The 15873-nt window shown below is 30.0% G+C and overlaps 1 protein-coding gene across 4 annotated transcripts in view; it reads left to right on the top strand.

Annotated features, from left to right (window-relative positions):
- Positions 1 to 250: 250 nt before the first annotated feature.
- The window catches only part of LOC145278208 (small G protein signaling modulator 1-like), a 359099-nt gene continuing 343476 nt past the window's right edge, over positions 251 to 15873 (top strand). For all 4 annotated transcript variants that reach the window (XM_080130507.1, XM_080130503.1, XM_080130500.1 and 1 more), the window contains exons 1-2: positions 251 to 356; positions 462 to 505. In XM_080130507.1, coding sequence (XP_079986633.1) covers positions 344 to 356; positions 462 to 505 — 57 coding nt within the window. In that variant the 5' untranslated portion in view covers positions 251 to 343. The remainder of the gene's footprint in view (positions 357 to 461; positions 506 to 15873) is intronic.

Genomic DNA, 15873 nt, shown 5'->3' with positions numbered 1-15873 from the left:
AATTTTATAATTAATAAATATAAATTCCCAAACATATTTTAATTGCAAAAATCAAATTTAATAAACAAAATTGGGAGTATTGTCAGACTTCCGCCCAAGGATACATAGTAAATATTTTAAATTATGAAAATAAATCTAATATGGAGTAACAGTTTTCGGAATTATATTTTATTAGATTATTTTGTTAGTTTTTATGGATATACATAAATATATACTTTAATTACAGGGGGGGGGGAGAACTGATATAAGTCGAGGACTATTTCTTTACGCGGCTGCCAACAGTGAAAGCGAATAGCAAGAGGAGTTGTGAGGCTACCCAGCCGGTTGGGCGAAGGATGAAAAAATGACAGGAGCTGGTGAGTTATGTCGTCTTGTCTTCGTGGTTTTTCGCCATTTTATTTTTTTTATTATTATTTAAGATAATTATTAATTCTATTAATTAAATTCATTGTTTCTTTCAGAATCAGAGACGCGACAGAAATTGTTGCGTGCTGTCAAAAAGGAGGTAAGTTTGACGTTTTCTTCCTATTTACTTCCAATATATATATATATATATATATATATATATATATATAAGCCAGCCGTCGTGTAGTGGCAGTAGTAATATTATTCACAAACATTGGATAATCCTTCCTTGATTTCGTTTTTCTTTTCCATTTTTATTTCTAAAAGATGAGTCTCATTTATTATGATAATTCAAGTCGGAAAACTTCATCTAACTCTTCATGTTCTGTTTTCACGTTAACATACGGTTACTTGGAAATCAAATAAAATGTTTGTTTTTTTTACCATCAAACCGAAACGAAATGAAAGCAAAATATTTGCGTCAGTTTTAAAGTGATAAATTCATTCAAAATAATTAACTTTCATTTGATTTTTTTAAAAACTTTATTTGTAATTCATGCCTTTTTTTTTTTTATTGACAATTAACAGCAATCAACATTAGTCTTAAACTAATGTTCAATATTTATGTAAGTGATTTATAAAATAAATATGTTTAATAGTACGAATAAAATGTTTACTTATAAACGTCACGATGATAAGTAAAAAAAAAATAGTTTATTTACTTAGAATAAATTGGTAAATTATTTGATGCTTATGCACTATTGTTACCGCGCTATTTTTAAAAAATAGTATTTTAAAGTCAAATTCAAGTTTTACTGTAACTTTTATATTAAATTGTTATAAGTGAAAGTAGAAAATAGGTAGAAAACACTCTCCCCTCCCATGTTAAGAACGACTTTCTAAACAATAAGGTTATTATTTCAGCACGGTAACAAAAATGCACAAGTACCAATTATTTATTTACCTTTTACACGCGGTCGCGACAGTATTTTTTTTTTTTTTAAATTATTTCAAGTTTTGTTTTGTTTTATTAAGTATCCAAGCGAAAACAATCAGTAGATGCTAAAATATTATTTTCTTGAACTTAAGAATTTATTTTAATTTCATATTTTGATACTTGTGCAGAGAAGTTACCGTGTTATCATTTTCTAATATATATAGTATTTTCAAGTTCAATTCAAATTTTACGGTATCTTTTTGTTTACTAAAATGTTAAGTGAAAACACAGAATAGTTACAAAACATACTCCTCCTCTCCACAGGTTGACATTTTTTTTTCTCTAAATAATGACGTTATTATTTAAGTACGGTACCTTCTCTGCAAAAGTATTCATATTTAGAAAAAAAAAAAAAAATCGATGCTTATGCAATATTGCAACTAGTTTCATTTGGCACGTTCATATAAAGATTGTAGGTTAATTTCTATTTTAGTCACGTAAATTATTTAAAATGATAATTTCATCACGATTTGAATATTAATACCAAACAGCCCTAAATAATTTACGCGACTAAAATAGGATTAAACGAAGAGCGCCGCCGCTAAACTATTAAAAAAAAAAAGATGTATGCTTAATTTATTGGAAAAAGTTGAGCATTTTAATTCAAGATTTTATTTTTAGCTATTTCCAACACATCTGATATTTGGAGAAAATAAAAATAAATAAAAGATCAACCATCTGAACATTACAATAATTCTATTAACAATATGGTCGTTCACGTTCATATTTGTAAGTTAAACATCAATTTGTTATGGGGGGGGAGTGATGGGTGATCCCACTAAACAAAAATAAACATTAATAACAATGTTATTAAAAATGACATGTGTTTAACTTTATATCTATTATTTATGGAGAAATAATAAATTGGAACTTTTCATTTTTAAGTGATTTTTTTAATTCATTTCTTTTACGTTAAGTAAAAAAAAATAATTTTTAAAAATTATATTTTCCCATCTTATTTTTTATCATGTCAGAAAGTAAGATTTTGGGTAATTCCTATTTCAGTCACGTAAATTATTTAGAGTGAAATGAGTTTAATCATTACTCCCAAATAACTTTTATTTGCTTTTATTTTACTCCATGTTTTAATAAATATATTTTTTTAATTTCACATTTTTTGGAGGGGAGGTGTTTTTTTTATTTATTTAAAAGAAACAGAATAAACAATTAAATTAAGTTAGAACAAATATTTTAAAAAGGGTAATTTGCTGAAAAAAATTCATTCTCTTTGCTCAGAATGAAAAATTATCAAACTGTCAAAACCAAAAAGACTCAAAAATATACTTTTATTGATTTTTTTTTTTTTTTGATTTTTTTATTTTTTTTCTATTTCAATGGAATTGAAACCCAGGAAACTGGAATGAATATTGGAATCATAGACATCTAAAAACTCCAACTTTCACTTTTCCTTAATTCATAAAAATAAAATTCTAAAATAGTAAAGCTACTATTACTTGAATAATGATGATGATAATACAAGCCGTCATTTGTTTGAATTTCATTCATTCATAAGACAAGACTTTAAATTCAAATTTATTTGACTGTTTTTATGATCTCTGCTAAGCCTTTTTATTCTACTATAACTTTATTAAATAACAATAGATAACAAGAAAATAATAAAAAAATGGTTTTCCTAAAACAATACCCATATTAATTCACAAAATCTTAAATGTATTTCTGAACGTATTTTTAGCTGAAATTTAACGTTCGCAATTAAAAAAAAAAAGCTTCTGAAAGTATTAAAATACAAATGTTATATTTGAACAAAAAAATAGTGTGTTTGTCGGTTGATGTTATTATTGGAGAACTGTTGTATTTGTTATTCTGCGATTGATTAACGGCACCATATGGAAATGTTTCCATGTTGATTCTTCAAATCGTAGTGCCTCCTCCTCCTCCGTTTATCAGCATCCTCGTCATCTCTGTTTTACTACATACGGTAGTACACAATGCAGCTTTTGTGTGTGTGTATATATATATATATATATATATATATATATATATATATATATATATATATATATATATTACGATGAATAAAATTATGTGACCATTTCTCATGTCTGTCTCGTCTGTACGCAACTTATTTTTTTTTCATTTTACTTATTAAACGATTATTGAAAAAAAAATGTAACAGTGTTAAATACCAAAAGTAAAATGTTTAAAAATCAGATTTTCCAAAAATAATGTAATAGCTAAATTAAATTCACCATAATGCATTCGGTTTCTTCAACACGCACAAAAAAAAAAAAAAGAAAAGTTAATTTCTAACCAATCCCCCCCCCCCTTCGGAATTTGAAAGTATTTAAACTGTCGAACAGAAAGTTATTTCTGACTTAAACATTCTTAATATAAAATTTTGGTAATCTTCAACTTCCAAAAAAATAAACACAAAAATGAAAGTGAAACACGGCTCCCGTTTAACATTGGATAGATATAGCTAAGTTTGAACAAATAACAATGTTCATTAAAAAAAAAAAAGTTAGTTATTGAAAAAGCACCCCCAAAATGGGATCAGCAGGCGTTGCTATAGAAACTGTTGAGTATTGATAAAAGTATTACTGATTATCCGGAGGTGGGGATCTCATTGACTATTCTATTCTTACTGCACGTTTGTAGTAGTGTTAATAACCTGACAGATATATATATTTGATATTCATTGATAAATTATTGACGTTGTTCATTTAACTAATCTATTATGATGATGATAGCCATCGTTTATATCGCTTCATCTTGTAGAAGGGGAAACTGTTCGGTTCGAGAAAACAGCTGTTAAAAATGAATGTCTTTTAAAAAAAAAAATTTACCCCCCCCCCCAGGGACATCCCAATCAGGTTTAACCACCTGCTCCCGAGATCTTTGTATTTATTTTATCATTTTAAAAAAGATTGTTAATGTGACCAAAATAATAAAATACAAATAAGTAATAACTTCCTCGTTTAAGTCTTCAAGTCCAAGAATTAAAGAATGAATCAATTTTATTTATTACACTTGTTTGACATTCTGAAGAAGTGTATGTACCCTGCCATATTCTTTGTGTGTATCCGTGTGTATGATTTTAATGATGAGACGTGCGTGCGTGGGTGTGGTGACCATTCACGATTGGTATTGTGCGTAAATTGTATCCACACCTACACCTGTGTGTGTGGGGGGGGGTGACGGGGGGATGAGGTACTTTGTAGATGGCTTAAAGGGACTCATGATTTTATTCAAACAAAACTGTTTTCTGGAAAGGGATACCTTCTTTTACTTTCCTTTCCTTTTTGGTGTTTTCTTGCAAAGCTTTAACAAAAGTATGGAAATGAATAAGACTGTCATGTTTATGTAAACGGTATTATTTAAAATAAACAGTTTTCTAGTTTAAGATTATTCAATCAAATTGATAATTTTAGGTTAGAAAATAGTGTTATAGTAAAAAGTATTTATAAATGGCGCGCGCACGCGCGTGTGTGTGTGTTTCTATAGGTATTATTTTCAAATTATTATTAATTTGATGTGTGCTAATTTTGGTATCAAAGACTCTCAGCGCAACAGATGTTGGCTATCTGTTGATCTGTTTTCGTCTCTCACCATATGTCTTATTATTAACTTTTATTACTTGTCAACTTTGCATTCAAATGTTTTAATTTCAAAATACAAACACATTTTTAACTTTAATCAATAGCAGTAATTAATTAAATAAATAATAAAATGATTTTCTTAAAATAGTACCCATATTAATTAAACATATCTGATATTTTTCCCAATTATATTTTCCAATATATTGTTGACGTTTTTAACGTTTATCTTTTCTTTTTTTTTTTTTTTTTTTTTTTTTTTTTTTTTTTTTTTTTAAAGAATTGAATGATTATTTCAGATTTTGTTTAGGGTTGAGATGTGTTAAATTAACCTTAGAATTCCTTTTTATGTTAAAACAGATGAATAAATAATACACATTTCTTATTTAGTTTATTTTTTTATTTGATTCTGATCAATGTTATCAAAAAACATGTGGATAAAAATACCCGTATCAAGATGGGTAAAATTAATTCCTCGAGGAGGACAGTATGTCACCTTACAGAGATTATAATAAATGTATAATACTACTAAGCCTTATGTCTAGAATCTTTATTCAAATTTATTGCATTATTGCGATTGTCGGAAATATCTAAAAAAAAAATTAAGCTTAAGCGAACTTAAGAAGAAATTGAAATTTATGGAATCTTGCTTAATCTGTCTCTAATGACAATGGAGAAAATTCGATGCAAATCTGAAATATCTGAGTTTCCAAATGGGTGATTTTTTTTTATATATTCTGCTCTTTAAACCTCTTCAAAATACTTCAAAGAAACTGAAAATTTTTGTGATGTTTATTAATTGATGTCTATTACTTATTGCAAAAATTTCATAAAATCGATGATATTTTCAGGAAGCGCTTTTATTTCCTTTTGCATAAAGATAAATTAAATATAGTCTATATTATGATCCATTATGCCTAAGAGCTGTGTTCCAAAGTCCAGAATGTTTAAAAGTGAATCCCGTGGCATACATACATAAACATATAGACATAACTAATTTTATATAGAGATACTAGCAAAGATAACCGTGCTTTGCACGGGACTTTGCTGTACACTCGGGTACCCGATTCGCGGGTAACATTGCAGTAAGTGGATGTTGTAAGAGCCACACCAAATATGACCTTAACCTTGAAAAATAGTGTGCACTATTCCTAGGTTGGAAACCGTCATCTTGTCAAGTGTGTCATGATTGGTTCAGTGGCGTGGGCTATAGGAGAAATATATATATATATATATATATATATATATATATATATATAAAAAATAAAACTTGCTTGCAGTTTCATCAAATACTTTTGTATGCAAAATCCGATCCTTCCTACCCCCTGATGAAAAGGAAAGTATTTCTTCGAAACTCTGCAGATTAAGTGTTTCCTTTTCAAATTAAATATGTTTTTAACTCTTTTTCAAAGTGTTTTTTAACATGTTTTATTAACTATTTGCTCTTATATATATATATATATATATATATATTTGCAGTTTTTTACATTTAAATTTTATTCAGAAAAATATAATTTTTCAAAACAAAAATTTATTATTTGATTTAACAATACAATATTCAAAGTAATTTCCTTAATTCATAGATTTTCAATGTTTCCTCAGAGGAAAGTCATTAAGCAAAATATTAAATATAATTTTGCTAATCAGCGCATACATAGAAAATATATTAAAGATTAAATCTTTTTAAGGAACATAGAGAAAGAAAATAAGGTTGAAACAAAAAAGGATATGAGATTTTGGTATCCAAATAGAATAGTAATCCTTAAATAGAATGGGACGATGTTGTTATGTTCCAGACTAATTGAAGATTTCCCCCATTGAAGATAAATTCCAATTCTGTTCAATGAAGCATCCATTGGGAATGTGATCTAATTCATCTCATTATTCTGATATATATATATATTTATATGCTATGACCTTAACCTTGAAAAATGGTGTGCACCATCCCTAAGTGGGGGACCATCATCATGTCAGGTTTGGTCATGATCAGTTCAGTGGTGTGGGCTGTAGGGTTGTACACACAGACATGAACGCTACTACTTTATATATATATATATATATATATATATATAGCTTACACACACACATACATCAGAAGAAATCCTGTCTAAATCATTGATTATTAATAGGGACTTTGAACTAATTGTAAACGATACGCAATTCAAATATTTTTGGCATATGCTATCCAATAAATAGGTAAATATACCAACATTTATTACCAACCATGCCGATGTTGATTGATAAGAGAATTTTCCTGTAAGCTAGAATTGAAGTTCCTAAAAGCTTACATCAGAATTAGATTGTTACTAGCAGAGAGACTCGATGTTGTCCAGGATTGAATGAGGATCAATGGATGTTTGATACCATAGTTTTATTGTCATCGAAATCGGTGAAATTGCTCAATTTTTCAATCAAATCGATTGATTGCCTACTCTAGTTGAAGACCCACTGCAGTGTAGAGAAAACTTCATGTGCTTTCCTGCAGTGATTTAATCCACAATACATTGTAGTCTAACTTGCACTGTAGAGAACCTGCTATTGATTTTATAAAATTATTTTATATAATGACTTGAATTAAAGTTTAAAATTCAAAAGTCAAGTATCATGGTTCAATTGTGCTCAAAACAAAAATCTTCATTTCGAATGCATCCTTTTCTTATCAAAGAACATACTGTTGATTTTATACGCTGGGCTCGTCTGCTTGTGTTGTGATAAAACTTCTCAAATGCACTTGTGATGTTAGGCTTCATAAGGTTTTTTAACTTTGGTCAAAATCTGACTTTTCCTTCTTGAATCAGGTTTTTTATTTTTCATTATTGATTAACAATAATTACCAGAGGTATTCTGATACAAAACCTAACAATTAACATTCCCAGACACATCAAGTATATTTGTGTGAAATTTCGTAAAAATCTGCCAAGTCATTTTGGAGTACATAGGAAACAAACTCACGTGCATGTGCACACGCACACACAGTGCTTTTTTTTATATACAAGTAGAGATATTTTGTTCAAACATGTCAACTAAATTGTGGAGAGATAAGGGATTTGTTTTCTTTCTTGTTTTTTTTTCTTGTAACTTGTGATGAAAGGTGGATTCTAACATGAGATTCCTAATAGCAATTACAATACTGATGTGGAGATTGATGGGGCGGTAGGGGGGGGTTACAAATTTGGCAAAGCAGAGACAAAATTTTGTAGTTTTGTAAAGCACAACCTCTGAAATTCATTGGCTATTAAAAAGTAACAAGAACTAAAAATAAGAATCTACCAAACAATTTTAATATTAATGGAAAACAATTACAGCTGATGCGTAGAGTAAAATCTGAACTTCAAACTGTTGCTGGTGAAGTTAAGGTGAGCAACAGAACCACACCTGTTTTTCTGCAGATAATATTGATGCCGATAATACAACCAACATTTGATTTTTTTAATTTTTTTTTATCATAGTCAAATTTAAAAAATATGCTACTTAATACATATAATTGCTTTATTAAGAATCATTCATTATCTTATTTTTATTTAATCTGTTATTAATCGAGATTTGGTATCTGTCTGAACTCAAAACTATACCATTACTATTATTTAATACATAAGTCAGTGGGAAGGTAGGTGGTATAGTATGTCATGATGGAACGATTCCGATACAATTACCGATTCTGTACTAAATTCCGATTTCTTTATAGATCTCTAAATATTTAACAATAAAGTTAATTTTTCCGATTACCGTAAAAACACATGTTAAATGTGCAGATATTTTCTCAAATGTGAAAACACACTTATGGTGGTGGTGGGGGGGGGGTGATATATAGATTTTAGCTTTACTGGTAGTTTCAAATCAATAAATATTAATTATTTTATTATTACTATCAGTGTTTTAAACAAAACCAAATAAAATAAATAAATAAATAAAATAAATAATTAAAGTAATTGTTTTTTGGCATCGAAAAATATGCATAAATTTTCTTGATTCCAATTTTCAATTAATCCTCAACATTACATGATACCATCTTGCTAGGGATTACTCAGAGGAGGGAAGTCAGTGTAGCATACCTTTGTTCTTCATATATATTATTAGCAAAACTGTGATTAGAAGCGACATATTTTTGCTATAATTTACTTCTGAATTCGATTATCTTGATTAGTTTATAAATTTCTAAATTTTGAATTCCTTCTTGTCTCTTCAAGAAATTGTGTTTATAACTTTTAAGTATTATCTTGTATTTATCACATTTCAGTTTGAAATGGCATTTTCATTGTTAATTCCAATCTGGTGAACCAAAGGTCTCCGAACAGGAGCCATATTGCTGATTTAAACAAAATTTTTTTTTTTTTTTTTTTTTTTTTTTTTTTTTTTTTTAGTCACGTTGGTAAAAAAAAATAAATAAATAAATAAAAAATGATCTGGTCATGTTTTATACTGTTTTGCAAATTAATTTTGCTTTTTAGTAAAACTGGTTCTCCAAAACCTCATTCTTTAAAACAAACAAACACCACAATATTTAGACACATTTCCATTTTTTTAATTTTCCATAAAAGCTGGATTAAAGACTTTAGTGGGCCAGATCTGGCCAGTGGGCTATAGTTTATGACCCCTGATATAAACTGAATGGATGAAGAGGTTGTCTATCCACTATGTTTGAAATAGCATATAAACACAAAAATGAATCCATACTTGTTTGATTAAAGAGGTTATAACATTATTGTAGAATCTGAGTTTGCAATTGACATTCACAAAGAATGAAATGCGATGTTTAATTTTGAAAATGACAACATTTTAGAAATAATTTATTGAGCTCATATGAGAATCATTTATTAAAACTTTTCTCTTTGCTTTAGATGGTCAAATATTGTTGAAATACTGATACCAAGTGCTTTAGACAATTTTTTTGTCCCCCTCCCCCCGTCCGTTTGTCTGTCCGCACTTTTCTCAATAACTACGCTTTGGAATTTTTTAAAATTTTGCACAAATATTAAACATATAAGTAAAAAAGTAACAGAATTGATTTTCAAGGGAAAATCCGGTAGCCCCCATAGGGGCACCTTTCAGGTTAAAATGTCTAAAATTGACACTTTTGTGCTTATTAAAAAAAATTGATGCCTTGGATTTTTATAAAACTTTCTGAAAAGTTGTAACTGACTGATTTCTATATAATTTTGTTTGTCTATACTTCATAATACCTCTTGGGTATGCCCCAGGGGCTCTTTAAGGGCTAATAAAAACACTCCATTTTTGTTACTATTTTACCATATTTGTCCGAAATTTTCTGTGTATGTCTATTTAGCAGTTTTGCATGGTGTTGAACTAAAATTCAAATATGTTATTGTCTTATGGACTTTTGGGTCTAAATGGGGGTGGGTAAACTTAGTCATTCCTTTTTTGCATGATACAGAACTCAAATTTACATATGTTAAGGCCTAAAACTGCACCGTTTGTTCATTTTCACCAGGATTTGATGTCCCCTGGAGACATTTGGGGCTAAATCGTGGGAGGGGGGGGTTTCGAATGTTTAACTTGGTCACTTTTTTATGCCTCATTCACTGTGCACTCGCAGGGACCATGCATACTTCACTTGTTTTCTTTTGTTTTTTTGGGGGGGGAGGGGGAGGATTTAGTTTAATAATTTCTTTTTAAACGTTCATTGTTAAAAGTGCATTACCGTTTTCTACTTTTTTTTTTTCACCAAAATGAGACACATTGTCACTGAGACATAAGTGGCTATTGTGAATTAGGGACCATACTTACAGGGATATCTTAAGTAGTGAATTGAGCAACGAGAGGTCTGTTTGCATATAAGTACAATCAGGGGAGCAGGGAGCGAATTCCAAAGGCTGGCAGTTCAAGAGAAGAAACTATTCAAGGATTTGATTACCATTGCAGAATTTCTAAAACCATATTTGTGCTGTCCAATCATTTGTCAATCCTTTTCCCCATTTTCTGTTGATATATATATTTTTACTGGTATTAACCCCAAGCAAAGCCACCTGCAACTAAAGCATAAGGGCTACTGTAAATTAGAGGCCATGCCTATGTAAAAACATAAAATCCGGACGCAGCCGAGATTGAACTCACTACACGTTTTGTAGTGTAATTCAAATCTTGTTCATAGCTGAATACTTGATGCTTCGCTAGAGCTATCAAGGGTATTTTTATCATGATGCAATCACTAGATGGGTATATGACACAATCACATTGACACACTGGTTCTCGCCAGATCACCAAAGTTAAGCAACATTGAGCCTGGCCAGTACCATTTGGGAAGGCGAGGCACTGTATATACTGTGAGGTAAAATACTAGGTTGGGAAACTGACGTGGTCTATCCTTCTCTCAAGGGTAGATGGAAGAACCATGCCCACAGAGACACTCTGAGTAGGGAGTTGAGCAGTGAGATGTATGTTCACATTACATTTAAATTTCTTTAGCTAGTACAGTCAGAGAAGCAGAATACAAAATTCCAGAGTCTAGCAGTCTGAGCTAAGAAACTTTCAGAGTAGAAGGTTTGCCTACATCGGAGGAGCTCTGCAGAGAAGGTGTGGGATTTTGCTGCCTGTTGGGTTAGTTAATGGTATTTATGTCAAAAGGTCACCAATGCTATAACTTTGTTGGAGCATATTCCATTAATGTACTTGTAAAACAAACATAGGGATGCAATATTGTGGTGATGGAACAGGGGTTGGAGCTTGGTTGACAGATTGGAGGTTCTTTTATGATCCTGTACAATAGAGACTAGTTGTTGTACCAGTCCATATATAGTAATGATATTCCATATATGGGCGAATGGTGGCTTTGTAAAGATATAGGATACTGTTGGGTATGAATATTTTTCTAACACTGTAACTTTGCAGTGGCATTGTCAATGTTTTCTTTGTATTTGTTCTAATTCGTGTTACCTGTGAATGTTAGGCCGAATAGTTTGGATAATGAACTGTCAGCTTGTATGTTATTTATCCATAGAAATTAGTGTCTGAAAAGGTTCTTTGTAATTGTTGAAGGAAAGGAGGTGTCTGAAAAATATTGATTAACAGTTTGAACTTCTGCAAGAAAAGTATACACAGTTTTTCTTTTTCATCTTCTTTATTAAGTACGTATATGCTTCCAAATTGTATTCGAAAAGAAATTATTGGAAATTTCTTAAAACGTACACATCAATTATCAAGCCCGTAATGTTTTGTTTAAAACGGTGCAAAAATAGATGTCGAAGTCCAAAAAAAAAAAAAAAAAAGGACTTGAAAAATCGTTTGTCAGTATTTCTGAAAAGCCTAATATTATAACAAGAGGGCAAAGTTAGACACAATGTCTGTTTTTCTTATAAAAGGAGCTCTCTAGATTAGGACAAAAATTAAAATTATTGCTGTCTAGAACTTCTTCACTGGTCAAGGACAGAACAAATAAAGTGAGGTATCAGAACAAATACTATGCTTTTATCTGAACCAAAAGGTCAAGCAATCATGACTTATTGTTTAACACCATGTTTTTTTTTTTATATTTTGAGTTTTGGGTACTGAAAAAAAAAGTATGTTTTTAATGGAATAGATACATTTAGAGATTCATGACTCCCTAAAAAAATGTTACAAACACTGTTATAAGAAGTTCCCAAAATGGTTTGCATATCAAATATACTGCGCAAACAAATATTGAGCTCAAAAATAGAATTTTGCAATGGAATTTTTGAGCATTTATCATTATCATTATTATTTTTATTTATTTATTTATTTTTTTTGTCAAAACATAAATTTGGTTTGAGATTTGTTAAAAATTATTTGATGTCATTTCTAGAACGGGTTTGAGATTTAAAGGAGAACTGATGGAACATTTGAATATTTATGTATCTCGTATAGAGATCAAGTGTTTGCGCCTAGGAAGTGTCCTCTTGAATTTTGAGAACTTCAACTGAAGTGAAATGAAAAAATAAAAAATAAAGATACCAACAATGTATGTTAACGGTTTGCTTTTTAATAAATTACCTGTGCATGAGTTTTAAAATTATTAAAAGTACAATCATGCCGAATGAATGTTCAAAACAGAATCTTGCATTCTCAAAAACAAAAATTAATCCTGGTAATTTTTCACATTTTTTATTTCTTAGAAACTTAAAAGCTTTGTGATGTGCAGACTTTTTTAATCTTGTTCCTGCAGAGGACAACTTACATCCTTGACTCATAGAATTAAGAGTTTAAAATATTAATACACTCTTTTTAATAAATAAACATTAACAGCTCTAAAATATAACTATCACTGTATTATTTAGATTTTTCGGACCACTGTTCTCATATTGAGTGTTTATTTCACAATGTTTCAGCTTAGGTAACTTCAGGTATATCTTGTCAAACTTAGGAATTTGCATGGAATTTTGAATAAAATATTTATTTAATCCACACGGATAGCATGCTCTCGTCCCATCAGCCATGACTGGGTAGAAGTCATCGTAGTCAGAGTAGAAGTAATTTGTAATTGTATTTTGGGTATTGCATGCACTCAGAATTAAGCCTTTAACCTCAAGAAGAGTGTCACTAATAACTGAATTTTACTTAGTATTTTATCCACTATGCCATGGGTTATTGGAAACAATTCTGGTATGACTTTTGGGGGCCTTAAACCGCTTCTTGTTTTTAGATGTCTTACAACTTATTAGTGTTACATGATAAGGGCTGTCCCCTTTTCATGTAAGTATAAAAATGGAGAATTTAGTTTAAAATGAAAATGAAATAGCAATAGACAAATTCGAACCTCGTAATTTAGTTTAGAAATAGATTACGTGTGAGAATTTAAAAATGTAAAACAAACATTTGTTTAGAATATAGATAAATATTTCAAGGAAAGAATGTGAACTCTCAAGTTTGTTACGAAATTTTAAATTGAAAGAATGCAGCTTATAAGATAATGTTTTTAACATATTGAATATAGGTTAAAATTCCTTTTGTAGAAATAGGAAAAGTTTTGGACACGTATGTCCAGGACACGTGAAAGAAGGCACATGTTTTAACATGTGTATGACGTCACGGAAAATAGAAAGTTCTAGGAATAGAGAAAAAACTTTAGAGTTAGTCAGTCAGTGAAGAAACTCGGAGGGAGTCAGACGTCTAGGAGCGAGACGTCACTTCAAGAAAAAAATGTGAGACTTTGAATTCTTGGTGCTGGAAACACGGCTGTGTGACGAAATAAACCATTATGTGTTTTGTAAAGCTCGTCTTGTGTCTTATGATTCTTACAGAAAGGTAAAGTCCAATTGTATTATATATTTGTGTTATATGTCTTTACATACACGTCTCAACATCATCATATCTACACAATGTCTGAACTGTCTGAACACTATGTCCTCACTCAAAGAGCTTTCTTCTTCTTCCATTCAACACAATTAAGGAATGAACATTTTTAATATATAAGAATAATAATATGAACAATCTCTCTAAGTCTCTCATACAACAACTTATACAACTTCTCTCTCTCTCTGAGTCTTACAACATCCCTCACTGTAATAAGACTCTTTCTAAGCATCTCTCTCAAGACAAACACACTAATAAGACTCTCTCTCAATGAAACCCCTATATAACATTAGTATTGGGATGATTAATCAGAATCGGGGACTGAAATAATCAGAACTTTTTGGGATGCATATTTTCCGATGCCAAAAACGATTCTTTTAATTGCATGTTTTTATTTGATTTTGTTTAAAGTAAAATATTCCACTGCTAATAGTAATAAAATTAATATTTATTGATTTTAAACTACCAGTAAAACTAAAATCTAGAAATCATCTTCCACAATTGTACATTTACTTTAAGAAAATATATGCACATTTAACATGCATTTTTATGGTAATCATGAAAAAGTAAAAACTTTATAGTTAAATGTTTAGAGATTTATAAAGAATCTGAATCAGTAATCTATATCAGAATTGGGGGAAATATTGGAATCGTCACATCACTACTACTTATCGATTTCATATATATATATATATATATATATATATATATATACTAGCATTTCAGCCTGGCGTTGCCCGAGTGTTTTTTAGGTGTATGTTGAGCAAAAAAAAAAAAAAAAAAAAAAAAAAACGGTCAATTTTTTTAACTTTGACCTTTATTATGACCCTTTAAGATTTATTGTTTTGGGCTCAAATAAAGTTATTAAGTTAGATCCATATCCAAGGAACCTATATCTAAAATTTCAAGTGTTTAGACCCCAAATTGTCGGAGGAGTCTGGTAGTGTTCTCAAAGGTCAAATCGTCGAACTTTGACCCCTTAACAGCCAAATTTCTGGCCGAAAACTGATCACATGGATTTTCCCAAATCCCAGTACCCTGTATATCAAATTTCGAGTCTGTAGACTAAAAATTGACAGTTATTGTGTAGGGAAATGTACACAGACAGACACACGTTCGCTTTTATAGATATATAATTTTTTTATTTTTGACTTTATTATTTATAATTAAAGTTTTCTGTATTGTGTTAAATCCTAATAATAAATATCACATTGCTATAAAATTAAAAATGGAATATTTTTAGGAGCTTGGCAGTAATCTTTATTACAAACAATTCTGTTGAATATGGTAGACATTTTATGTTCATTAAATCTGTTCGTTATTGATTAGGGAAAAAGTCAGAATGAAGGCTGTAACTGTAGACTTAGTTGAATTTTACTGCATCTGATTGAAATATAATATTGAACAAGAGAAGGGGATCAGAATATTCCATAAATAAGGCCAATATCTTCACTATTAAATAAGTATAAACTTTTATGCAAGAGAAATTGGAATATAACAAGGATTGTTTCGTAGGTTGGCTTTTGTCGATAAACAGATGCTGTGTCCTGAAGTTGCATCTAACAAATGACTTTTAGTGAAACAACATGAACAGAATAACACATCTTATCAAAAGGTGATCAAAACTGGACATGATTTGAATTGTATTTTTGGTACCAAGCTTTGTTGGCGCATATTGATTTCAGTTTTGTGCCAGTGCATTGCACGCAG

This window comes from Euprymna scolopes, chromosome 1, assembly GCF_053919585.1.
Source record: "Euprymna scolopes isolate OS-2025 chromosome 1, ASM5391958v1, whole genome shotgun sequence".
Lineage (NCBI taxonomy): Eukaryota > Metazoa > Mollusca > Cephalopoda > Sepiida > Sepiolidae > Euprymna > Euprymna scolopes.
The sequence above is the reverse complement of the archived record's forward strand: the minus strand, read 5'-3'. Positions and strand labels throughout refer to the sequence as shown.